Source organism: Rhea pennata, chromosome 1 (genome assembly GCF_028389875.1).
Source record: "Rhea pennata isolate bPtePen1 chromosome 1, bPtePen1.pri, whole genome shotgun sequence".
NCBI classification, from domain to species: domain Eukaryota; kingdom Metazoa; phylum Chordata; class Aves; order Rheiformes; family Rheidae; genus Rhea; species Rhea pennata.
Window position 1 is genome coordinate 53,979,785 of NC_084663.1, and position 26,027 is coordinate 54,005,811.

The window sequence follows — 26,027 nt, forward strand, 5'->3', positions numbered from 1 at the left end:
CTATGCCACATTTTCGTTAGTTTCTGAAATGTTCATATGACATTCTGAATCAATGTCACTGAATAGTTTTATCCTTTCACAAGGAAAATTGGATTGTTTCTGCTTTTTTTTCTTCATGCTTCTCCCTATAAGGGTGTCTCATTTGTCAGTACACCTCTTTTTCCGTACTTTTTTTTTCTTTTTTTCTTTAAACTTCTTGATAGAAAGACTTACGTGGTTAGAATCGGAAGAAAATAGATAATATATTGTTATAGTATGCACATTGAAAAACGTATGAGATTTGAGTATAGGTCAGTTCTACCAATCCTTTGTTCCTAACTCTAAATTGAAGTGTAATTACTGTAATATGGTAGATATTTTCTGTAATAAAATAAATCTGTTTCTAATATTTTCATGGTGAGAAATTTCCAGGAAATGTTACTCATTTTTAAGTACTATAGATAGCTTTTTGGCAAAAGTTTTGCAAGTAGAATGCTTAAAGTGCCAATTTCTAATAAAAATTCAAGAAAAATAGAAATATACAAACTTGAATTGTTGCATTTTGTATATGATTAAATTCTGTGATTTGATCTTCCTTATGCACCAGAAAGTGCTAGTGATTAGATGGTGTTCAGAGGTGCTTATGGCTTAACTTTCTACAGGAGTTGCTAGCTTTCACTAAAATATCTGAAAGGGATGAGGATTACTCTTGTTTTTGCCCCTGTTCTCAGTGTTTTTCGGTTGCTGCATTTCTAAGTTTTGTGTGAAAGAGCTGCTTGGCACTAAAATACTTCTTTTGCACCCCTGTCAAGTTAGATAACTTGCCTGGGGCTTCTGTCATGCAATCTTGAGTGCAGGGAGAGTTACAAAATATGCTGTTACAATGTTGTAAGTGGTGTCTTTATCAACCAAAAAAGCTGGGGATGTGAGGAGGGGACCATGAATTTGACTAGATTTTCTTCAATTAAAGAACTCTCCATTTTTCAAAATAGATCAGGATTGTAAATGTTAGATTCCTTCTTGTAGGCTATGTGTTTCAGTCAAAGTATACGATGAAAACAGTGGAGTAGCATTACAGAACGCTTAAACAGCCCTTCTGTATTTGGAGTAGTGCGTGCACAGCTTAATTCTCTTCTGTCCTCCTCCTTCTTCTTCCTTTTGCCTCCTTTCTTCCCTTTTATGGTTCTCTGCTTAATCAAACCTTACTGTCATCTTCCCCCATCTCACCTTGTGTTCTGTTTATAGATCCTTTTCACATTAAACTCCAGTTTACATGAATCTTCTTTATCAAATCAATTTTAACAAGTCAAGAAAATAATTAGTTTTTGCTATATTGCTGTTTATTTTTTTCTACATTTATCTTTAAAACAATGCGACATTTCCAAGTAGGATTGCTTAGGGTTTTTTTTTTTCCCCAATAACATGTATATTTTTGGAGGAATATGTTTTAAGTGAAGATATAATTACATTGTTTCTAAATGAGTTTTTTATTCACTAGAGAAAGATTTCTATGGAAATAAGTATTAAAAAGCCATCAAACCTAAACAGAAAAAATATTTTTGATGCAAATTTTCTGCAGGTCATACAGAATCAGATTTTAAATTAACCTAAATAGTAAACAGTTACTTTCTACTTTTGTTTTAAGTTATGAAAATCATGTAAGTGCCTTTGTGACAAACTAGATGGTTCAGTTTGATGTCACTATTCCCTGATGCAGAGTTAACTCATCAGCTAAGGATAAAATAGATCCAAAACAACAGTGTGAATGATAGTATTTTGGGTTTTTTCCTACTTACTTGGAGTTTAAAGGCATATGTGTTAACATGCATAAGCTGCTAACAAGGACAGAAAGGAGCATGAGTTTTGCAGTTTACATTTATTTTAAATCTCAATTTAAACTTTTTTTCTCTCTGTTTACTACAAGATACCCAGGTGTTATAAACCATCAGATTTCTGTTGAGTCAATGCAGCCTTTGGTCTCTTCAGAGACTGATGCTCTGGTTCTGACAAATGATGAATGGTTTATTTTTAAATAAACATTATGTTCCTTAATTAGGTAGAAATCACTTTATATTACTTTGGTCATTTTGTTTCTGTTCCAGCCTACTTGGCGTCCTAGGCCACTGAATGTTTTTGCTGTTCAGACTTGTTAGGCGATTTGTGGAATGAAACATCAGGCATATGCTTTAGATTCTCATGAAATAGTTTCAACTATTTCACCATTGTGGCTGTGCTGATTGGAAGGGTGTTGTGGTTGCATCAGCTTGATTTTCTGCTCAGATCAGCTGAAGCAGGTTCAGCTTCTTGATCTCCTGTGTTTGGAGCAAGCTAAAAACTGATAGTAGACCAGGATACCTTGACTTTTGTCTTTCTGTGTTATCAATTTCTGTCCAGTTGATGAAATCCAGTATTAGGAGTGCAAAGACTCACTCTCTTATTTTGATTTTTGACATTACTGTGAAGGTTGTACATGACTGGAACTCTGATGCCATGCTTCCTGTTCCATTTCCCTTTATCAGGTCTGAAAAACCTCTTAAACTGGTTTCTGATTCCACTCAGAGCAGCATGTCTGAATCTCCTCCTGTGAGCTATGTCAGAGACTGTTCCCTCTTCCAAGTCACATTCTCTTCTATTTACAGAAGCATTAGAACTTGTTTCTCTATAGCCTTTCCACAACTACATCTCTTTTGTAAAACTGGAGTTATCACAGCTCGTTGTAGCAACAAGCATTTCCCTGAGAGAATTCCAGAATGTAAGATCTTTATGGTCGTGATACTCAAAGTTGAGGCAGAGTGGGTTTTTTTATTTATTTTCATGAATAGTTGGGCACAGAATGTTCTGAAAACTATTACTTGCTTATGGCAGAGATTACTCCAAATGATTCTATTTGTAAATCTTAACTATTCAGGAAATATTTGGAATTACGGAAGTAAAACTTTTCTTTCAGACTATGAATATTTAATTTCCCCATGAGAAAGTAGTGTGATGTAGTCCTCTAATCTTTGATTCTCCATTCTTCCAAAATCTCTTACTCTCCTTTCTGGATTTGAGGTTCCAAAAGAACCTGAAAATTGTGTGCTGTCTCTATAGAAGATATAAAACCTCAACTTCCCATAGTTTGATGCTCTGAAAAGTCAAAATTCTGGCCTTTATGGCAGACATGATTAGCAGCCTATTCTATGAGGAAAACTGCCATTCAGGCTTGGTTCCTGACTGCACCATGACCCCGTGCTTATTTTAGGTAGGAGACATAATGTGTAGCATTCTCGGTATTTCACATTTCCTTAAAATTTTCCTGTACTGCAAGATTTTCTTCAACAAGGGGGCATGGTTAAAGGAAGTTGGGAAACCTAGATGGGGAAGTTGGAGAGTCAGGACTTCAGGATACACTGCATGGAATATACCTTCTTCTTGGGAGTAGTAGGACTGCATGCCCTGGAATGAGGACTGTGGGATGTACCACAGAATGCCGCTCAAACCTCTGATCTGCAGATCTGCTACTTCTTGTGTAAGTTATGGAAGGAGCCTAAGATGTTTCCTGTTCAGATTACTACTAGGGTTGTTCAGTAGAAGACCTCAAAAAGCATGGCTAATTCAAAGATGGTCTTTCTCCCTGAAAAGTGCAGACTTGAGACATTGTTGGTGACTGGATTATTCCTTCCCTGTTTGACTACTTAAGATTGTGACCTTCTAGTCACCACAAAATCAAAACTGCATGCAATAATACTTATCAAGTTGGAAATTCATAGAGCTTTCTCAACTGACATGGTCAGGTAGGGCTCCAAAACAGCTGGTTCTCATATAAAATATTTTGTTAGGGATTTAGATTTCCTTGTGGATTTAGATTTCCTTTCAGACTGGTGAATCTCATAGTAGGGAAAATGTATAGTTTAGTGTTACATTTTTTTTTCTTCCCCCAATTGTTCATAAATCTTCCCCTCCATTCTTCAGTCAGCTTTCTCCTGGCAAAGAGAGTTATAGTTCAAAATACACATTGTTGACTGGGATGATTATCAAGTTGGAATGAAAATTCCTCTTGACTTTGTACTAATCAAGTAATCATTAATTATTTGAATGTTTTATTTTATCTGAAGCTTCAACTGGGTAAATTACTGGCTCATCATACTCAGAAAACTGAAACTGTAAAGTCTCTGAAATAGAAATCACTTAGCAGAAGAATTCCATGATTAATAAATCTGTGAGATATTTGTGTATGGGTAGCAAAGATAGATGGTTAAAGAGCTCTCTTGTCTTGCTTATAAACATAAGTAGGTAGATATTCCTGCCTCAAATTTTGTGTCATACAGGTTATTATCAAAATTTTATCAGTGGCAGCAACAGATCATAAGGCAAATTGCGTTGTAATCTAAATGCATAATAAAGAGGTCATTCATGTCAGGCACTCTGAATTCAATTACTTTGGAGATAGCTTGCATTTGTGCTTAATAATCATAGAGTTCCTGTTTTCTATCTCCGCAAAAACTTGCTTGTGTGAGAATTGTCTTCAGGATCTCTTTAGAGACTTACTTTTACCCAACTGAGTGTTCATAGGGGAAATAATCACGATATTTGAGCTTTTAGCATCTGTCCCCATCTGAGAGCACGTGCTAAGATTTATAATGTTTATGCTTGTACTGACTATGTGTGGCTGTTAATTTTTATACTTTTTTTCCATGGTAATTGTTCAGTGATTTTTGACAATTATGTCCCTTTACTGACCATTGTCCCAAGGAACCTGGTAGTTACTGTAGTTAATAAATCAGCAACAGTTCAGCCCAACAATAAGTGATCATCTCTTCAACAAAACTACAAGTCCTCCAGTTTTGCAGCAAGCTTAAGGAACCAGAAATTCACACCATTAAAGATCTTTTGTAGAAATGTGTAGAAAATGTATAGGACTTCTTCCCATTTTTTCCCCATTACCTAAATGGAAAAGATATTGGTCCCTCCAGTTTGAATGGCCAAGGAACAGCCATTGATCCAGAGGATAAATCTTGTCTGATGGTCCGTAAAGTTTTTATAACAATTAGCCTTCACAGAGGCTTGTAAGATGCTTTTATTGTCTTTAAGGAAGTTATTTCAAATGGAATAATTGAACATTATAATTTTTTGATAAAAACAGTAATGAAATTACTTTAAAAAGCTGGATACAATTGCAGTTTTCTAAATGATTTTCAATGGTATGTTTTGTAAATATACAGGTTTCAAAGTAGCGTTCTCTCTTTTTTTTTTTTTTTTTTTTTTTTTTTTTTTTTTTTTTGTTGTTGTTGTGAAGAAACAGTTTCATTATAGGCATGTTAGCTGACCTGCTTCAAGAAATGTAATGCATTGTCCTGCTGACTGTATTCTCAAAAGGTTATGCTACTATGGAGGAGAGCACAGATTACAATTGGGTTAAAATATTAAGAGTCGAGTTTGAAGGATGCTATAAAATACCAAATTGTCATTTATTTATCTGTAAAGTAATAGTTTTTAACAGCTGATCATTGATTTTTTTATTCCTTACAAAGTTAAAAGATATTTTGATACTTCATATTACACTCAGTCATTTGGTTATTGCCTGTTTTTGCCATTCCTGGGAAGTTCATCTGAAATCTTCTTCTTCTCACTCATGTCATCAGTTCTTTATTAATAAGTGTTTAAATTCTGAGACCTCGTGTACTCAGTGTTCAACTCATTCCCTTTTCCTCATATATCCTCTGGATTTGCTTTTGCAAAATGAAGGAGTTTTGTCTTTCAGAGTGGGAAGGTCACAGGAAGCGATTCAGGAGGAGTCATTGATCTTACACTGGATGATGAAGATGATGGCTCTTCTCAAGGTGAGCAAATTCTAGCTAGAAGATTCTGCTAGCTGTAGGAATAATTGAACTGCAAGTATTTTTTCATTCTCTTGAATGATACGAAGGAATAAACTTTCTGTCTAGTGTACTTTATCCCTTAGTGTTTCAGTTGAAAACTGTTGTTTAAAGATATCCAGTATTAAAGATTTCTGATATGCATTAAATAAAATGGATTGCAGTTACTGTGAAACAGCTTTTTATATATATATATATATATATGTGTGTGTGTGTATATATATATGTATATATTTATAAAACATTTCAGATAGAATTCATCCTTCTGTTTACTAATAACTTACAAACATTTTAATACTATAGTTAATATTTAGGCATTATAATGTTACAGGTTTTAATCTTCTTAACTGGAAAACTATGTATGTAAAAGCTTAAATACCAAATGTGCTGTGTTTTTCTATTCTCTTTGCTTTGGGACTGTATGCCAAAATTAGAATAAATAGAGTTGTGTTCTTATGTCCTTTGACAATGTGCACGTAGATCATCTTTTAAAAGAATGCATTCTTTTATAACAGTCTTGCATAACTGTGGAGGGATATGATTATAGTTAGCGTTGGATTAGCGAAGATTTATAATACTATTTCAAAGACATAAGTCTGTACATAAGACTATGTATTGCACTGTCAGCTGAAAGATTGGTATTTTCTTATAGTTAAAATCTTAATTCTGCATATCTGTAAATGGATGTTTCTGTATTTGTATTCCAAAATATAGCCATCACAAAGCATAACAGATACTCTGGACAACCTCTGTAGCTATACCTATCTAGTGTGTTCAAGCTCTACACATGAGAGCTCTACTCTGTATTTTTACTACAGAAATGTAGAAAATCATATTAGGTTATATTAGCATTTACTTCAATGAAGCAGAAACATGTTACCACCAAAGGAAGTTAATGTAGTATACAAGTATTGGGAAAGCATGATATAATTTGGATAGTTGCTACTCTGGTGCTTTATTAACAGGAGACATACGGTGGTCACTGAGTCAAATATGAGCTGACAGTGTGTTCTCATTGAAATGTAAGTTAATATCCCCTCTTACTAATGCTAACAAGACCATATCCGGATTAATGTGTTTAGTTTTGACTCCCTCTCCCCCACTTCAAAATGCAGCAGAACTGGAGAAGGCCCAATAGGTGTCTGTCAGGGTAGTTGAGGCCTTGAACATGATCTGCGCGAAGAGGTTGACAGACATGGACTGTTTAGTCAACTAAAGAGCTGTAGAGTTGTAATAGCCTACAACAACTTGAAGGATGGTTGTAAAGATGATGGAGCAGAACTTTCCTCAGCAGTGCCAGATATATCAAGGTAAAGAGGCCATGAAATTAGTTTGGGAGGTTCAGATTGAGCCTGAGGGGAAAAGAAATCACTATAGGAAGGTAGTGTAGTGTGGGAACAGGTTATATAGAGGAGTTGTAGAATCTCCATTCTGGAAAGTTTTCAAATTTCAGCTACACAAAATCACAGCTCATCTGATCTAGTCTTAGTGACAGTCCCACTGCAACAGGAGGTTGGGCTACATGACCACCAGAGTCCTTGCCAACCAGGATTTTGATGATTCTGTGAATTGCTTAATTGAGTGCCAGGATACTTTAGTGTAGGGAATCAAGTTCTTACTGCTGTCATCTGTTCTGAAGGTTGGTTCTCAAAAAGATAAAAATAGATCATTGCATTTGGAATATGGAACTGTCAATTAAGGTTAAGCTACCCAGTCCTATTTAATATAATATGAAAGCTAAGTGAATTTATACTCTGTTTTAAAATAGCTTGTCACAATACTGTAGTGGATTTCAGCTAAACTTCTCTTTAGTAGAAAGTAATCTTATTTTGTAGAACTGTTAGCATCTCACTACTGTGAATAATCAAGAACAATTAATTTAGCTTTTCAAGATTCTTTTGATGTTTCTGGGAGGGAGGGTTGGTTGTTTATGTCTAATAAGGTTTTCTACGTCTTCAGGTTTTTGTATTTATTGTTTGAACGTGATATCTCACGTTCATTCTGCTAATGTAGGAGAACAGTGTTTTGATTTTGGTGACATGTTTTCAAGGGTTCCCTCCCACCCTCTACTCCATTGACCCCATTAAATTGTATAAGTGGCACTTCAAAATCAACATAGATTTTGGGTTTTCCTTATTTCTCCAGTAATGACAGTTCCCATTTTATGCTCATTTTCCTAAGTCAGGTTGTCCTGTCACCTCCCATTTGACTTTTTTCTTTTTTTTTAGTGAAGATAACTGTGTTCAACCAGTATCGTAATTGTTCCTTTGTTACTTTCAGCTTTAATCTTGTGTTTACTATATACCTACTCTTCTCGTTTTCTTTGACTTTTTATTTACATAGCTAAATATCCAGATATCCAAATACAAACTCCCAGAGTAGGGAAGACTTTCCTTCTGTTGAGGAGAAGAGGATTAAAGACCTTCTGGGCAGGTTAGACATCCACGAATCCATGGGCCCTGATGGGCTGCACCCACGGGTACTGAGGGAGCTGGCAGATGTTGTTGACAAGCCGCTCTCCCTCATCTTTGAAAGGTCCTGGAGAACTAGAGAGGTGCCTGAGGACTGGAAGAAAGCCAATGTCACTCCAGTCTTCAAGAAGGGCAAGAAGGAGGAGCCAGGCAACTCTAGGCCAGTCAGCGTCACCTCCATCCCTGGAAAGGTGATGGAACAGCTCATTCTGGATGTCACCTCCAAGCATATGGAGGAAAAGAAGGTGATCAGGAGCAGCCAGCATGGATTCAACAAGGGGAAATCCTGCTTAACCAATGTGACAGCCTTCCCTGATGGAATGACTGGCTGGGTAGATGAGGGGAGAGCAGTGGACATTGTCTGCCTTGACTTCAGCAAGGCTTTTGACACTGGCTCCCATGGCATCCTCCTAGATAATAAGCTCAGGAAGTGTGGGTTAGATGAGTGGACGGTGAGGTGGATTGAGAAGTGGCTGAAAGGCAGAGCTCAGAGGGTTGTCATCAGTGGTGCAGATTGTAGTTGGAGGCCTGTGGCTAGTGGCATCTCCCAGGGCTCAGTACTGGGTCCCATCCTGTTCAACTTCATCAGTGACCTGGATGAGGGGACGGAGTGCCTCCTCAGCAAGTCTGCTGATGATACCAAGCTGGGAGGAGTGGCTGATACACCTGAGGGCTGTGCTGCCTTTCAGAGAGACCTGGACAGGCTGGAGAGGTGGGCAGCGAGCAACCTCCTGAGGTTCAACAAGGGCAAGTGCAGGGCCCTGCTCCTAGGGAGGAATAACCCCCATGCACACCAGTACAGGCTGTGGGCTGACCTTCTGGAGAGCAGCTCTGCAGAGAAGGACAGGGGAGTGCTGGTGGATGACAGATTGACCATGAGCCAGCAATGTGCCCTTGTGACCAGGAAGGCCAATGGTCTCCTGGGGTGCATTAGGCAGAGTGTTGCCAGCAGGTTGAGGGAGGTGATCGTGCCCCTCTCCTCAGCCCCGGGGAGGCCTCATCTCGAGTGCTGTGTCCAGTTCTGGGCTCCCCAGGACAAGAGAGACATGGAGCTGCTGGAGAGAGTCCAGCGTAGGGCTACAAAGAAAGATGATCAGAGGGCTGGAGCACCTGGCCTATGAGGAATGGCTGCGAGAGCTGGGCCTGTTTAGCCTGGGGAAGAGAAGACTGAGGGGGGGATCTTCTCAATGTGTATAAGTACCTGAAGGGAGGGTGTCAAAAGGACGGGACAAACTCTTTTCAGTTGTCCCATGTGACAGGACAACAGACAATGGACACAAACTGAAACACAGGAACTTCCAACTGAATGTGAGGAGGAATTTCTTTCCTGTGAGAGTGACAGAGCACTGGAACAGGTTGCCCAGAGAGGTTGTGGAGTCTCCTTCTCTGGAGATCTTCAAGGCCTGCCTGGATGCAACCCTGTCTAACACACTCTAGGTGACCCTGCTTGAGCAGGGGAGGCTGGACTAGATGATCTCCAGAGGTCCCTTCCAACCTTACTGATTCTATGATTCTATGAAATAATCCTTTAGTATTTGTTTCCGTCTATTTGATCCAAATCTGTTATCTTTCATTGTTTCCTGTGGCTCGTATATTCCAGACCTTGTTTCCAGCAATTGGAATCTTAACTGGATTCTTGATTTGTCAGGGTCAAATGAACCTGCTTCTGTTTTGAGATTAAAAACAAACTCAGCAAAAGAACCTCAGGTTTTCCTAGATTGTCATTTTAACTTGTAATATGTTTTTTATAGCAGTACTGGATTCTGAATTCTTACTAGTTTAGATCATGAGCAGATTTTTTAGGGCATGGCTAAGAATGCAATTCACATCACCCAAACTTGTTCAATGGCAGTTGAAATGTGCACACATATGTAAATATTCAGAGTGAACAGGTGTGTGCATCTCTGTAGAAGTCTCTTCAGAGTTGCATGGTTTGCTGAACACTGGGAAATTTCTCATACCCGTGTAAAATGAAAGACCTTTGAATTAATCACAAGGCCTCCTAGTTGGTGAAAGAGCAAGAAACATCTCACCAGTTGTCTTCTAAATGAGCCTGCTTTCACTACTGTTTTTATAGAGTTTGTCTCCATCAAATGACTTCTCTGAAATAGCTCAGGTTTTCAGTCTATAGGAAAACAATGCAATTTAAATTGCATTTTATTTTTGAAACTTTGAATTATATTTAATTTATCATATAGCAGTTTGTGAAGGGAACTGTTAAACAATAGTCACTGGTGCTGAAAAATTTTGAGTTTTCTTTTTTCTCTACACTTCAGAATAGTGCAATGTCTTATTGAAACAGTTCAGTGAGATCAAGAAAATAGTCTCCAATTGCCAGGAAAACATTCTGAAAACATAGGATTTTTTTCTGTTCTGCCATTAAACCTGTTCTTAATGCTTTGTAGATTAGTTAGCATAGTTAATTAACAATTTCTAAATGTATTCTTCAATATATTACTGATATGTTTTCTCAAGAATTTAATGCTATTTTTAAAAAATATTTATGTGCACTTTTACTAAACTGGTGACTGTTACATGTACAGTATTATGAAAGCAAATCTTTTTTGAATGAATGCCCTTAAAATTTATTTCTATATCTTGTGTTTTGTAGTGTTTGATATCTTCTCTGCCTACTGTTACTGTGTAGTCTAGCTGAAACATCTAGGGAAAAGCTTCTCAATTTCTCTTTGCTAAACTTGTGGAAAGAAAGTCTGTTTACTTACAGACCTGCACTCAAAAGAATATTTTATGTTGTCACAAGTAAATTAAACTAGGAAAAAATACTGCTGTAATGAACTACAGATTTAGACACTGTATTTCTCACTTCTCCCAGTCAGTAAGTTGAGTAGTGTGTCAGTGTGAGAAAGATCGTTTTTGTTATTATTGAAGAAAATTTAATAATCTAATTCCCTGTTTTAAAGAAAATGGTATGGAAATTCAAAGAAAACAAGCATGTGACTCTGTCAGAGTTTGAGCAAAGGAAAGTCAGCAAATGACAAAAGGATGTGAGCATCAAAGCTAGACAAGGGTTATTTAAGGAGCTGTTATCACTTAAAAGGAAAATTGACTACAGCAATATTTGGACTTTTTTCTTAAAAAAAAAAAAAAAAAAAAAAAAGGTCTTAAGCCTTTAAACTGCTTTTTAGTGGAAATACTTTTAAAAACTTTAGCACAGTGTTTTAGATAAAGGTTTCCAAATTTTGTTGAAATGTGCAGACTTTTGTGATAGAGTTAAACATCGTGGAGTATGGATTGGGATGATGAAAGTAAAGGAATTGAGTGAATTTTTTTACAACTATGTTTGCAGAATGAAAAGATGGAAGATCATACGAGGAAATCTTTTTTTTGGAGGGGGTGATCTGTGAATGACAGGAAGAAAAGATAAATAACTCGGTGATACTCGTAATTTCTGTTTACCATTGTCTATACTTTTACTTTTTTTTCTAAAGCAGATGCCAAGAAGCAGAACCAGACAGCTGTGACAGGATTGAGCTTGTCCACACAGCCCTTGGCTCGCCCCTTGCAGCCTTTGCAGCCTTTGCAGCCAAACCCTCTGCAACAGACAGGTGTGCCAACAAGTGGACCTTCTCAGACCACCATACATGTATTACCTACAGGTAACTTCATTCCACATCATTATGTGAATGTGACAGTAGTTTGGGGGTCTGTGGTTTTAAACTCGATTCATATGTGTTCACATGGTAATCTTTTCATGTGAATATTCACAGAATCAGAATCACAGAATGGGTGAGGTTGGAAGGCATCTCTGGAGATCATCTAGTCCAGCCTCCCTGCTCAAGCAGGGTCACCTAGAGCATGTAAGACAGGGTTGCATCCAGGCAGGTTTTGAGTGTCTCCAGGGAAGGAGACTCCACAGCCTCTCTGGGCAACCTGTTCCAGTGCTCTGTCACTCGCACAGTGAAGAAATTCCCCCTCACGTTCAGATGGAAGTTCCTGTGGTTCAGTTTGTGTCCATTGTCTGTTGTCCTGTCACATGGGACAACTGAAAAGAGTTTAGCGCCATCCCCTTGACACCCTCCCTTCAGGTACTTACAGACATTGAGAAGATCCCCCCTCAGTCTTCTCTTCCCCAGGCTAAACAGGCCCAGCTCTCGCAGCCATTCCTCATAGGCCAGGTGCTCCAGCCCTCTGACCATGCTTGTAGCTCTATGCTGGACTCTCTCCAGCAGCTCCATGTCTCTCTTGTCCTGGGGAGCCCAGAACTGGACACAGTACTCGAGATGAGGCCTCCCCAGGGCTGAGTAGAGGCTCAGTAGAGTCTGAAGTAGTTCAGACTATTTGAGTCCTTTTTATTAATCTTTCAAGACAGTTTCCTTTTTTTAAAACTAGAGAGGCAAAAGGGAAAGGTGTTTCAGTTGGTTTGTAGGGGAATGATTCAGGATTAAATGTGTTCCATGGAGTAGAAAAAAATCCCACTGGATGATCCAGATTAGGATTTCTACTGAAACTCAGAACAAAAAGACGACTAGTCAACAGGATAGCTGTGGAAGTTACTAACAAAACTATTGTTTGTAAAGGTGAAGGAGAAGAAGCCTATAGCAGTTGGAGTTTTTGAGTAACAGGAGAAACATAAGCAGCATCAGCCCAAGTTCTGTCCACCTGTATGTGGTAGTTGATTCTTTTGTCCATGGAATGGCAAGGCTGACATTGAAGTTCCACCCTTAATTAAATATTAGTCTACATACATAAGAAAGAGATCCTCCTCCTTTTTTTTCTTTTTTTCTTTTTTTATAGATGGTTGTTGAAGATCAACTGGCACCAAAATTGTTTTATTGCTAATCTGTTCAACAGACTTACACTTATTATCTTGTATTTGCTGGTGGCTTTTATTTTCTCCATAGCTATTCTGATAATCAGGACATTTCTTTATTTATGTGGAAGATTTAGTAATTGTAGAACATCTGGAGTTTTCAGGGCACATGCAGTTCTTAACAGTAATTTTTTTTTTCTCCTTAAACTATTCTTTTAGGTCTCATGTTTGCCTTTTCCCTTTTTTGGGGAATTTATATACATGCTCGCATCATTATTTTATGTAAAAATTAGTGTTTGCTTAGACTGTTTTCTATTTTCATGCATTATCACAAGCAGCTATAATTTCATGGAGACAGTTTTTTATTTTGTGTGGCTCAGCTGAGTCAGTTTTCTAAAGGATCTACCTATTCTGGGATAGGGATAGCTGTTCAATGCCTTGGGATTCTGTGCTAGTTGTGGTCTTTCTTTTCCAGCTCCAACAACAGTGAATGTAACACATCGTCCAGTGACACAAGCTGCTGCAAGACTTCCTATACCAAGAGCCCCTGCTAACCATCAGGTGGTCTATACCACTCTTCCTGCACCACCAGCTCAGAATCCAGTAAGAGGAGCTGTCATGCCAAACCCAGGTTTAAGGCCAGTCAACCCACAGACTGGAGGTAAGGGATTCTTCTTTCCGTGCACTTTTTAGCATAGCACAGCTTGCCTGATGGATATGTTTTTCTTACAATACTGCTCCAAATTTATAGAGATCAGGCTTTTTTCCAGCTTGAGAAAATCTCAAGCTATTGAGAAATCATTCCTCCTGCAGATATGTGGATAAGGAAAAACTGGAATGAAGTAATCTCAGGCACTGACTCTACCAGTTATGAGTCTCTGGATGACATGCCCAATACATTACAAGGTAGCAGAAGGTAATGTGATGAGCACCAATATTTTGTAAAAGGGTAGTAAGAGACAGTTTTGTTATAAAGCAGTAAGTTTAAAATATATATGTATGTGGTAAATCATGTTCAGTTTCTTGTTTAAAAGCTCAGTATATATCAGACATCGTAATGTAGTTTTGTAACAATCTTTGATGTCCTGTGCTTTGAAATAGCAACAAGTTTTCTTACTTTCCCTAAGCCTAGACAGATGAAATTTCTCACCAAATGCATCAAAAATTGATATATGCTTGAGTCTCCTTGACTGTAGATGCCAGCAAGTTCATCTTGACTTTGCAGACATAAGTGATATCTTCCCACAATAGTAATTTCATTTTTTGATATGAATAGTGTAAATGTCAACAATAAAGTGTCCAGTAGTTTCTTTTATTTTCTTTTTTTTCCCTTGAGTGATGGATTTAAATTACTTTTTAGCTTCTTCCTCAACTCCACCTTTTATGTGCCATGGTTATTTTTATACAGTTAAGCATATGTTTGAATCTGAATATGAGGATGCATTTGTGTGACCTCCACATACTGTGCTTTTTAGATGTACCTACCCAGGTACAGTCTTACATTGTTCAAATTTGCAGTGTTCTTAAATTTCTGGTACTCATGTGCCATATGCATATGAGTCCAGGTTCTTTTGACCAGTATCTTCTGAGGGCCACACCTGCATCTTGTGTATCTGCAAGCAAAAGGCAAAGTAACCTCAGCCCATACTTGAGTTTTCATGTTCATTACCATTTAGCTGCGAGACGTGTGATATACCTGTTATTTTGCAAACAAGCCGTGAGTACTTAGCAATCTAGGCACTTGAGTTAGGTTTTTTTTATTAGCCTTTTTTTTTTTCCGATGTACCAAAATATAAACCTGTTCGTTTTTGTCAGTATCTGCCAGTTCTTAGACCAGTCATTGTAACTAAATACACATGCACATCACCAGTGTTAATAGCTATAGAATACCTTGTAATGTTATATCTGGAAGATACTTAGTGTGTTGTTGAAGAATGCATAACAGATAACAAGCTATTTTTAAGCCTTTTTTTAGGAGAACTCAGGGGATTTTGTTAGAAGATGCTTCTCTGGAGGAAGTCAGTATATTCTTTTCCACACACATCAATTCCTAGAACAGAAGTACAGAAAGAGCTGCCTCTGTCCCTTCAACATGGCAGATGCTGTGTTCTGGAGGGATATTTCTCATTACCAGAGTTATGTGCTCCTAAGTAGCCTATTAAGATTAATAGGAGAGTAAAAAGGACCTGCTTTTTGTTCTCTTCCACAGTTGACTATTGCATAAATCTGTCTAAATTTAGAAGACTGTCTTGTTAATGGGATGTCTCTTTGTAAGCATCGACCTTTTTGAAGGCCATCAGCAGGCATGTTTCTTCTACTTCTTGCAGAGATGATGCAACTGTAGGGTGTCAGATTAGTTGACATCATCTGAATGTGACTTTGGACATCTTCAGAATCCTACTATCATTTCAACTGAAAGATAAGTTTCTGAAAGCTCATGAAGAAGTTTTGTCTTTTGCTATTTAAACCTGACTTTGTTGAGAAATATCTCAACCATTTTTTGGTTGAGGAGACCTCCCAACAGTTTTGCCTTTTTTTTGTTGTTGTTGTTTTTGTTCTGTTTTTTTTACATACACAGGGAGTCTTCAGAGGCTTGCTTGTTCTTTTTTTTTTTTTTTAAGAGGATTAATCAAAGTTTGTGAAGTTTGACCGTTCACATCATTATGAATAGTACAGTAGATCTAGTTTTTAGGAGGTGACATGCTCCTTTTCAGAAAGCTACATACCTTTGGAATTCTTTCCTTTACACAAGATGATGCAAAAACTGCATATTTACCAGAATATGCTGAAAGATTTTCCCCTTCCCACAAACTAGTTAGTAGAGAACTCTGTTCTCAGCTGAGTTCATCCAACAACAGACCTCCCTGTGATGTGCTTCTAACCTGATGGTCCAGTGGTACAAGGAATGCTTATTTCAATTATCTGATCACAGAAATCCTCAGAAATTGAGACAGGTTTCAGTCAAGATTGTATTACTTCCAGCATGATATGAGAAATGATCTTCACTGGAAATATTCAAGAGCCTGCTTGAATGGGCTCTGAATAATCTTAAGATCTTTCCTTCAACAGAAGGCTGTACCAAATGATCTTCAGAGGTCACTTCAAACCTAGACTTCTCTGTGGTTCTGTTAGAGACAGTTCTGGTATTCTCACTTGAAAAGTTTGTCTGTCTAGTACTAATAGCACTACAGTACTGTTACCTGACAAGCCTGATAGATGCAAGAAACTGACAGTTCCTCCTCCGTAGCATTGTATATTCCCTGTACATCAGGACAAAGAACCAGATGGTTATTCAGAGTAGTTTAGTTGCAATACAGATTATTTGAAGGCTTCACATTTGGGTACCAGACAAAGAGGATTCACTTATTGTTAAGAAAAATCTGTGTTCCTTGATCGCCTTTAGCAGCCATTACGAGTTTTCACCTTGCAGTCCATTCTACATTTTCACCATCTTTGTTACACAGCTTTCAGAAGTGCCTTGTACAGGTAAAGAAATTGAGTACAGAGTCTCCTCTCCTTTGTATCTCAACTTTGTATTGAAGGTCTTGGTTGATTTATCCTTAATGCTGCTGATGATCTGTATTGATTCATATTTTCCTTGGAACAGTCGTTTTAGTGTCAACAACAGGTGCTTAAGGAGTAAGATCTTCATGCTTTGCCTCTGAAAGATTAACTTTGAGACTTCATCCTAAGTATTTTTCAATCTGTAGTTCTGTACTTTACCTCAACCAGGCAGTATGTCTACTTGGTCTTTGCAAAGATGCATTCAGAGAGAAATAATGCTAAATTTGTACATTATACGTTCTTAAGGCATTTCTCTCCTCAGATTATCGTAATTTCCTGAGATAGGATTGTAGTCAAGTTAAAGCAGCATATCTGGTTTGATTTTCATAGATATATACTAACCAGTTTAGATGACTGTTTATCCTACAGGAGTTTGTGCAGCTTCAGTAGCTGTTTAGATAAATATGTCAAAGGAAAAGAATGTAAAACAGCTAGCTGGAGTTCAGCACTTTCATTTAACTACTCTTAATCGATAATAAAAGAATTAAGATTTGAAAACTTGTTTGACCTCACTGCCTCAAAGTCACAGTTTACATGGAGTTCTAATACCCATCACCTGTGATCATACCTTGATGACTGTTTATAGACAAAAGAAATTATTTTAATAGCTGTGTGAAATCTGTCCTTCCATGAGCTACTTTTTTTCTTTCTGGAGTATTAGAACATGTGGATCTCATATACCTGTGGAACTTGGGAGTGGTGGAGATTATCCCTTTTATTTTTGGATAGAAATATAGGAAATTCTGGATATTGTCTTCAAGGCAATATAATCATCTAATTTATTCCTGCCTGTGAGATCAGTTTGTTGTGGATTTGAATGAAATGGTATCTTGTGTGAGTTCACATCCATAGTGGTCTCTCTTCTGAGAGGGTGGACAAATTTCTTCAACAGTGACTTGATCTTTCATTTTCTGCGCTATCCACAGTGCAGCTTTTTGGCAATTGGACATTGAATGAATATTATTTTGTTGCAGCAGCATTTATCTTTTTCCTTCTGAATCCCAAAGTGATTTAACTTTATTTTCATACTAAAACTACTTGAATCTCGCCCAGCCCTCCACTGGTTTCTTTCTTGTGCTACCACTGATTAAAGCTTCACTCTGTCCTCTTGCAGACATAAACATTTGTTTACTTTCACTCTTACAGCTTCAGGGAAGTGTTTTAGTATACTACTTCATCTGTCTGCTTGTGAACTGTTTGAGGAGGGAGTGTCATTTTAAAATTTGGTGTCATCCAGCTGAAGCAAGGAGTTGGTCTTCCAGTGTTCTGTCCAGCTGCTTTTAAGTATTGGATATTCAGAATATTCACTGTGCTGCTTTATAGGTATGACGGTACGAATGCCTCAAACAACTGCATATGTTGTGAACAATGGACTAACTCTCGGATCTGGAGCACCTCAGCTCACAGTGCATCATCGACCACCACAAGCACATGCTGTGAGTATAGTAATTCTGAATTTATTTACTGCAGTTTACAGGCTTGTTTGTTGTAGTGTCTCAGTTCGCTTTTTAGTGTGAATTGTGTGTAGACAGATCAGCTCTCCATCCAATTTGCGTATGTATCACCACACTGTTTCCTACAGCAAGTTATGCCAAGAACAGTGGAGGTATGTAATCAGCTAACTCACGCTAGAGTTCCACAGATTACTTGTAGCACATCTTGAAAAATGGTGCATGAACTGTCTGCAGGTGACTTGTGGAGTCAAGGCTACAGAAGAACTAATGCAAAAGGTTTCTTCATGTATTGAAGGATGTAATTTGTGAGGTTGGCTGCAAATGGGATGACCAGTTTCTCATCACAGTTCCATGCAACTTTTAGGTCAAAGACCAACATACCAACCAAAACCTTAAGGTTATTAACTCTGAAATTTTAGGTTTTTTTGATTATTATTTGGGATGATTGCTTCTGTCCCACCTCAAACCCCTTTCAGTAACTATTGCAAAATTAACTTTGATTCAATAAATTAGATCGTATTACTGACTTAGGTCTACTGCCATAAACCCACTGCTGTGTTATACCCAAGTATGTCCATTGCACTGGATGTGTTACCGTTTTATTGTTGAGATTGAACCAAATACATTTCTTGTTCATTTGTTGTTGAGCGGTCACATTATTTCTGATCTCTTGAAATGGTACATGTATTACTAACAAGGTTACTCACCATTCTTTGAATCTAGACATCATTCAACTTCATGCACTCCCCGATGATAAATAATGAAAAGAAATCCTGCAAGTTCTACACAGAAAACTCGGAGGGCACAAAAACTACCCAAAGTTCCACCCTGAAAGGCCCATGGCCTGAAGAACAACAAAATTTGATACTCATTCTAAACCCATTCCTAAATTCATCTTAACTAATGTAAGTGATAGCTAGGAATGTTTGTGATCTAAAAATTTTCAGTGGAAAGCCACAATTTCTGCCCTTATTTGAAAAATTCTTGGAACCTGAAGCTAAGGGTTTATGATCAGTTAAGGTGGACAACATTCATGTGGTACCATAGCCCATTCCCCCTCTTACGGCTGAGAACCAGCCTGTCAAAAGAGGTGATAAGTTGTCAGCCCAGTCTACTGCCTGTGGTGTTTGGGGTAGTGTGGGAACAGCAGCTTGAATGTAAATTAAATCATTGTGAACCTTTGTGCTCAGTCTTGGTAAAAGGCACAGTGTTCACAGCCCCATCACCTCTTGGGTGGGGAAGTAAAGAAGATACAGGGAAAATAGCTGTATAGAAGATCATTGTTACAGCTAATGATTTAAATGTGAATAATAAGAACTTCTGGCATCCTTGCTCCCACCCCTTCTCACCCTTTGCCACTGCTCTCGTCTACCTCCACACACAGGACTTTGAGTTGCAGTGGTTGGGTGATCGCAGGCTGATTCGTTTCCATTTGCCTCAGGAATGATGAAGTAGAGCCTCCTGCCACTGCTATAGACTCTGACCTTTACCTTATTGCTGTTACATTGCTTAGGAGCCACCACGCCCCGTCCATCCTGCCCCACTCCCGGAGGCACCACAGCCACCACGCCTGCCCCCTGAAGCTGCCAACACTTCTCTGCCTCAAAAGCCGCAACTGAAGCTGGCCCGGGTACAGAGCCAGAATGGTATTGTGCTGTCATGGAGTGTCATGGAAGTGGACCGGAGTTGTGCCAGTGTGGACAGTTATCATCTCTATGCCTACCATGAGGACCCAAGTGCCACTATGCCCTCCCAGTGGAAGAAGATAGGGGAGGTGAAGGCCCTCCCACTACCTATGGCATGCACTCTTACTCAGTTTGTGTCTGGCAGCAAATACTACTTTGCAGTCCGGGCTAAGGACATCTATGGACGTTTTGGACCCTTCTGTGACCCCCAGTCCACAGATGTCATCTCTTCCCAGAGCAGTTAGAGATTTTTGGAGCCTTTAAATGTGTCCCACTACAATAACCCCAGTTTGGGGGGTTTGATCCGATGCATGAAATTCACTGTTAAATCCACTCACTGCAGGATTACTTTAAACAGCTGTTTGATACACTACATGCATTGAGAACCAAAAGAAAAATAAAGTCTCACCTGCAGCAAGAGAACCTGTTTTCCTGGATGGCTCAAGACATGGGCTGTGTGAAAATTTCATACTCCCTTCCATGACAGCTGTTCCACCTAGATACCTACCTACCCTTTATCCAAGGTCACCCTGGACGTCTGGGATTCTGCTTCAGAGTGGGAACAAAATAAATAGCACAGTTTGTCTGAAGCAAAACATATACACATCTGTCATATCTGCGAAGGTGGTAACATGAGGGCAAGAACAGATTTGCCTCTTGCACCCCACCGCTCTGTGAGCAGGCTATGATGTGAAAGACGATTCAGGGTCTCACTTCTGTACTGGAAGATTGAGTGGTCTGATCTCATTCTGCAAACTGTCATCAGTTCTCTGAGGGGAGAGAAGGGAATTTGAGTCTGTCTGAGGCAGGAATGTGTGTGTAAATTTAGAAATCGGAGGTGGTTTAAAAAACAAAAAAACAAACAAAAATCCTACCTCCTACCTCTCCCAGATAAGAATTTCTTCTATTTTCACCTTCTTCCCCCACAAGTATTGGGAGCATTTCCAGGTGAGATCTGAAACTGGATTCTAGGGACTGCATTCACATCTTTTTAGCTCAAATAATTTCTCAGTCCTTCCCCTTATACATCCAGCCCTGTTTTTTAGATTTATTTTGTGCCTTAAGGAGTAATTTCAGAAATAAATGTAGCGAGATATACTGTGGTGTTCTTTTATTTGTTTGGAGTTATTTTTCCATTTAGCCCTCTTGCCTTCATAACTGCGTCTCATTTTCCTGGCCTGCAGTAATTAGGTACTTCTGTAAAGCCCAGGAAGTATAATATCTACTGATGCTGCATTTATCTGCATCTGTAGTATAATTCAACCCTCTCCTCACTGTAATTCCTGAGTAGTTGTTTTTGTCCTGTGAAGAATTATTAGAGTACACACACAGTATTTTCCACCAGAGCCTTTTCCTGTTCTTTTGGGAAAGCTGTATGCTGCAGTTCAGCCAAAGAAGAAACCTCTCTGGTGCAGCATCATGAAAGCTTCTACCTGTTTGCAGGCAGTTTGGATGTTGAATTACTACAGAAAGGTAGGAAGTTGGCTACCTGGTCCTCTTTCTGTCCCAGTCACCTGTCTGCAAAAAGCTAACACACTCAAAACAGTTTTGAAACGATGTTAGACACCAGCCCAAAAGTTGTGAGCAACTGCAAATGTTAATAGAAGGTTTCATTATGCTTCTGAGCTGGGGGGGGGGGGGGGGGAATGAATACATCTTGCCCCACTGTCCTGTTTTCATGTTACAGTTTGGTTATGCAAAAAGCAAGTTTAGCACCCTTGAACAAGAAAGGATCTGAAAAAAAATTATTTTGGCACTTCTTATAACAAAGACAGCTGTGTCATTCCTGCCCAACAGAACCAAACAATGGCTTTAGAAGGGAGAGGAGCCTCTTTAAAAAAGAAAAAAAAAAACATTTCTCTGTATGACAAAGCTGTAGAGTGTGTGTGTGTGTGTGTGTACACACGCACTATTTTTTTTTTCCAATTTCAGCACTCTCTCTTTTCTAAAACCAAGAGGCTTTCAAATGTAAAGCAAGGTTGAAAAACGGCTGAATAAACCCCAAAACATGGCTGGTGAAATACACTACAAGATCATGAGTTCTTAGTTGTCTTCCCTTCAAGAACTTTTATTAGTGAAAGAAAGTGCTTTGTATACTTTTGTCCATGCACTCCTTTAAGTAGCTAGGATTTTCACTTCTGTCAGGTGAGTAATGAATATTCTTTATATGGAAACTTGCATTTAAGCTATAGCAGCTTTAGCGATTTGAATGAACAAAAATTCTGTCCAAATTCAAGTATCATGAGAGAAGGTTCATACTAAATCTCAAGTCTGAATAATGCATAACCTCTCCTTTGAATAACAATTGTTCCTGTATTACTGGTGCCAATAATCAATAATGCCTTGAAAATTTTCTATGTTTAACTAAATGTTTTGTCTGCCTCTTTCAGGGAACAGAAATCACTTAATAATGCATTTAGCCTACTTCTGGAAAGTTAGATCCTTAGCCAGTTCTGTAGTAGAGGCTTAGAGCAGTTTCTTCCAGCTGATGGCTGTTCATTCCTCCTCGGGCAATTTTTAATGTGTTTTTGAGGTGGTACCAAAGCGCCTTTGACAGGCTGTATCAGTACAATGAGGTTTTATAGTTTGAAAGCTAAAATAAATACTAGAAAACAACCAGAACTTATGCTGCTTATTAATTGTGATTCCAACCCAAACTACACATGAATTTACCTAAAGTTTGTGCTTGCTTTTAATCACGGTTGTTACTAGCTTTGTCTTGCTGGGAGGAGGGAGGGGAGAACTCTATACTAGAATTCTTTTTTCTTCCTTCCCCCCCGCCCTTTGTATTGGAAGTTTTGTAGGCTCTGTCTTTAGAGAAAGAAAACTCATCTTTATTAACTAAGGGTGCAGCTCTCAACTGAACTGCCTGTAAAATCTGATTTCCTTAGTAGATCTGTTTCTACTATATGCAGAATGCAATTGATTTGTGTGAATAGGCTAAATAAGGTAGCTATCATATGCCATTTGAAACCATTAAAACTATAAAATATTGAAAGCTGGGTTTTATTCCATTTCATCTTAGAACTTTTAATATCCAATTTCAGGACCTTAAGCAAGTGCTGGTGGCAAGCAAACTACCTGATAAACTGTAGCCTGACTTTCAGATGCCCATTTCACTTTGGAGACCTTCCAGGTAGCAGGTCCTCAGATCAGTGATGCACAGAAAACCTTACTGTGCCATTTTTGTAAAATCATTTTCACAGTGTAAAAGATTCTACGAACAGATCTCTCTCGCTCCTTACGTTAACCAACTGGAGCATTGCTGAATTCTTTAGCTGGAATGACACTTCACCCTGTGTTGTGGGGTTGGGGGCTTTGGAAGTTGTTTTAATATCCTTTACCTCCTGGAATTGCTAAAGCTATTTAGGAACTAAATTTCTGCTAGTAACAAACCTTGATAACCATTTAAACAGATTTTTATTTGAGAATATTACTGAAATATCCTGGCATGCTCAGTACAGGACTGTTAACACTGTGTCCTGCTAGGCTGAGCTCTTTGTGAAAGTTTGTTGCTGGAGGCTTCCAATAATCTTGTTCTTAAACATGCTAAAAATCTCTACATGACTTTTTAAGTGGCAGTCCTTGTTTTAGTCTTAACTCTACACTTCATGCAGGTATTTTCTATCTCGTTTTCAGTACATTGTATAAAGCTGTTCCTTGCTTAGAGATTTGCTATTGCCACTGGGTACGTGACATTTTAGCAGTACAGAGTTGAAGCTAGTTCTCTATGCTTTAGAAGATCAAGCACTGATTCTACAGCTGTATTTTCTGTGATCATTTACCTTCTACATTGTCTGAGGCTTGTTAACGTTTTCTCTGTGTAGTATGTGGGAATCTGGATGTCCTGTTTAAAAACAATTTTAGTTCAGTTTTTAGTTGGAGGTGAGCCCTACTGTGGAGTGCTGATAGTAATGCTATTCACTTCCACTGAGTTTGTCCTCGTTACAGCCTCACTGACCGCCTTTATTTCAAAGTATGTCTAAAAAAGCTCTATTGGTTATTTTATTCAGATAACTTCAGGAGGGGAGAGTAGACTGTAGGTATGGTTTACGGTACTAAATCCACAGTGGCAGCCTCAAGAAATGTGAACGTTCAAAGACTTTTCTTTTTCTTTTCTTTTCTTTCTTTCTTTCCCCTCTCAGCTTGTATTTATTTCCATGCTCCAACCAGCTTTCCAGAGTAGCAATTGATGTTGGAATTTCTGCTCCAAGTTACTTATGCTACCATTTGCTGCATTAGATCACTGAACACAAGCACCAAGGTACTCATCTACCTGGCCTGAGGCTTTCAGCACAAGGCTGGCAATGCCCACAGTGTCTTCCCTGTGAATATAAGGGGTCTTATCCTGCTTCCTTTGGACACATTGGCAAAACCTTTGATGCCTTTAGTGGGAGCAGAGATTTGGCCTCATAGTAGGATCTGAGTGCTGTGGAAAATAGTCACTTACCCCTTTCTTTATGCTGTTTGTCTTAAGTAAGTAAGTGTCCAATTACCTATAATCCCTATTATATGTAGGGACAGGTCAAATCTGTTCTTGTTCCCCAGCCATTCCTCAGTATTAGAGCATTGCAAACACTGTACAAAATCAAGCTGTGATCTGCCTTCTTATAAACTCATTAGTATTTTCATTTAGTCAAATATCTATCCAGATTTTTTTAAATAAAAGCTTGATATATTAAATATATATTTTTTTAATTTGTTGTTTTGGGTAGGGGTGGGCATTGTATGAAAATACTGGAGGGAAAGGAGTTCAAATTAGTTCACTGTTACCTGAGCCAGCCCTGCAACCAAAATCTTTAGTCCCTTCCAAACAGTGTCTGAGGGGGAAGTGAAAAATTAAGGATAATTGAGAAAATGTGAATGAATTTTTCTTTTCATCCCTTCTAAGTACCCTTTAAAATGCATTTTTATTTCTCATTGTCATTGTGCAGGCTAAGCGTTTTTTTTATTATTTTTCTATTTATATATATATATATACACACATATATACACACACCTGTGTATAAATATATAGTTTGAAGTGCATCTTAATTTAATGGCGTATAGCTGTAAATAAGGTAACTGAGTGGTAGTGTTTGGGGATTTCTGTTTGGCTTTAGTAGGTTATTGGCCGTTAAAAGATTCAAATATGAAGCGTCCTTTATAGGAAACTGATGGTCTGATTTTTTTTTTTTTTTTTTTTTATCTTTTGCAGCTGGACTTGTAAATACAAATAATATAGGATGGATTTAATGTCCAGTTTAAACTGGACAGTCACAAGCTTTCCCCATTTTTGTATGTACTGTAGATTAGTGTGTGTATGTGTTAACTGGAGTGGGGTTTTTTTGTCTGACAAGCCTGAAATTTATACTTTGAAATAAACTACTGGGTTTTTAACATTTTGAGTCATCTGTGCTTAGTTCCAGTCATCTCTTTCAAAAGGAGCAAAGTGTGTGCTCTTCAAAAGTGCTGCTGCCTGGCGACTGGGGCACTGCAGGCGTTTCAGTTTGGTAGGTTTGTTGCCACCTTGCTCAGGTATGCTTGGCTGGGGGTTGCTCCTGGAAAGCCAACTGCATGATGTTTCTCTCTCAGCCTTCAGGGATGAAAGCAGTGTTGTAACTTCTGGAAAGTCACCTTCCAAACAAACACTTTTACAAAGCAGACTGGCTAAAAATCGTGGACAGAAATGCTACTAACTTGCACACTGATGTTGCCCTAGAGAGGAGGGACTATGCTGAAACTCTCTGTCTGAGCAGCTGGTTTTGACTGTCGGAAAAAAGCTGAGGAGCATTGTTTGGACAAAGTACAGGAGATTACTTATGTTTTTCACTGCATCATTTAACATTAGAGTCTTGAACCTGCAGCAGTTGCCTCAGCATGTCTACTTCACTGTACCTCTCAAGCTGAGGGGCAAGCTGTTGGTCACAGAACTAAATGCTCCAATGGTGGGTAATGAAAAGACTCTTAGTGTGGAGATGGAGAAAGTTCCCACACATGCATACACACCTGTTCCTTTTCTGGCAGTTACTTCCTAAAACTTGCTTCAAATCACTGACCAAAAGACAATAGACTCTTGTTAAGTGAGAGCCAAAAACCCCATGCTTGAAACTCCTTCCCCGCCCCTGCCCCCAAACTGCTGATTCAGAATAACAATCCAAATAGCACACAAGGTTTAGACTGTTGGTTTTATAGTAAGATGGAGCACAAGTACTCAGTACTTTTAACTTACTCATTTCTGCCAGTCTAAAAGAAAAGTGAACACTAAT

General features: G+C 38.5%; 1 protein-coding gene across 9 annotated transcripts in view; it reads left to right on the forward strand.

Moving 5' to 3' along the window:
- ATF7IP (activating transcription factor 7 interacting protein) overlaps positions 1-25,143 on the forward strand; it is a 111,453-nt gene extending 86,310 nt beyond the window's left edge. For 6 of the 9 annotated variants that reach the window (XM_062586803.1, XM_062586822.1, XM_062586813.1 and 3 more), the window contains 5 exons: positions 5,720-5,798; positions 11,755-11,922; positions 13,552-13,737; positions 17,964-18,076; positions 19,608-25,143. In XM_062586803.1, coding sequence (XP_062442787.1) covers positions 5,720-5,798; positions 11,755-11,922; positions 13,552-13,737; positions 17,964-18,076; positions 19,608-20,024 — 963 coding nt within the window. In that variant the 3' untranslated portion in view covers positions 20,025-25,143. The remainder of the gene's footprint in view (positions 1-5,719; positions 5,799-11,754; positions 11,923-13,551; positions 13,738-17,963; positions 18,077-19,607) is intronic. The other 3 variants (XM_062586775.1, XM_062586789.1, XR_009959822.1) reach the window with 2 other exon arrangements.
- Positions 25,144-26,027: the final 884 nt, after the last annotated feature.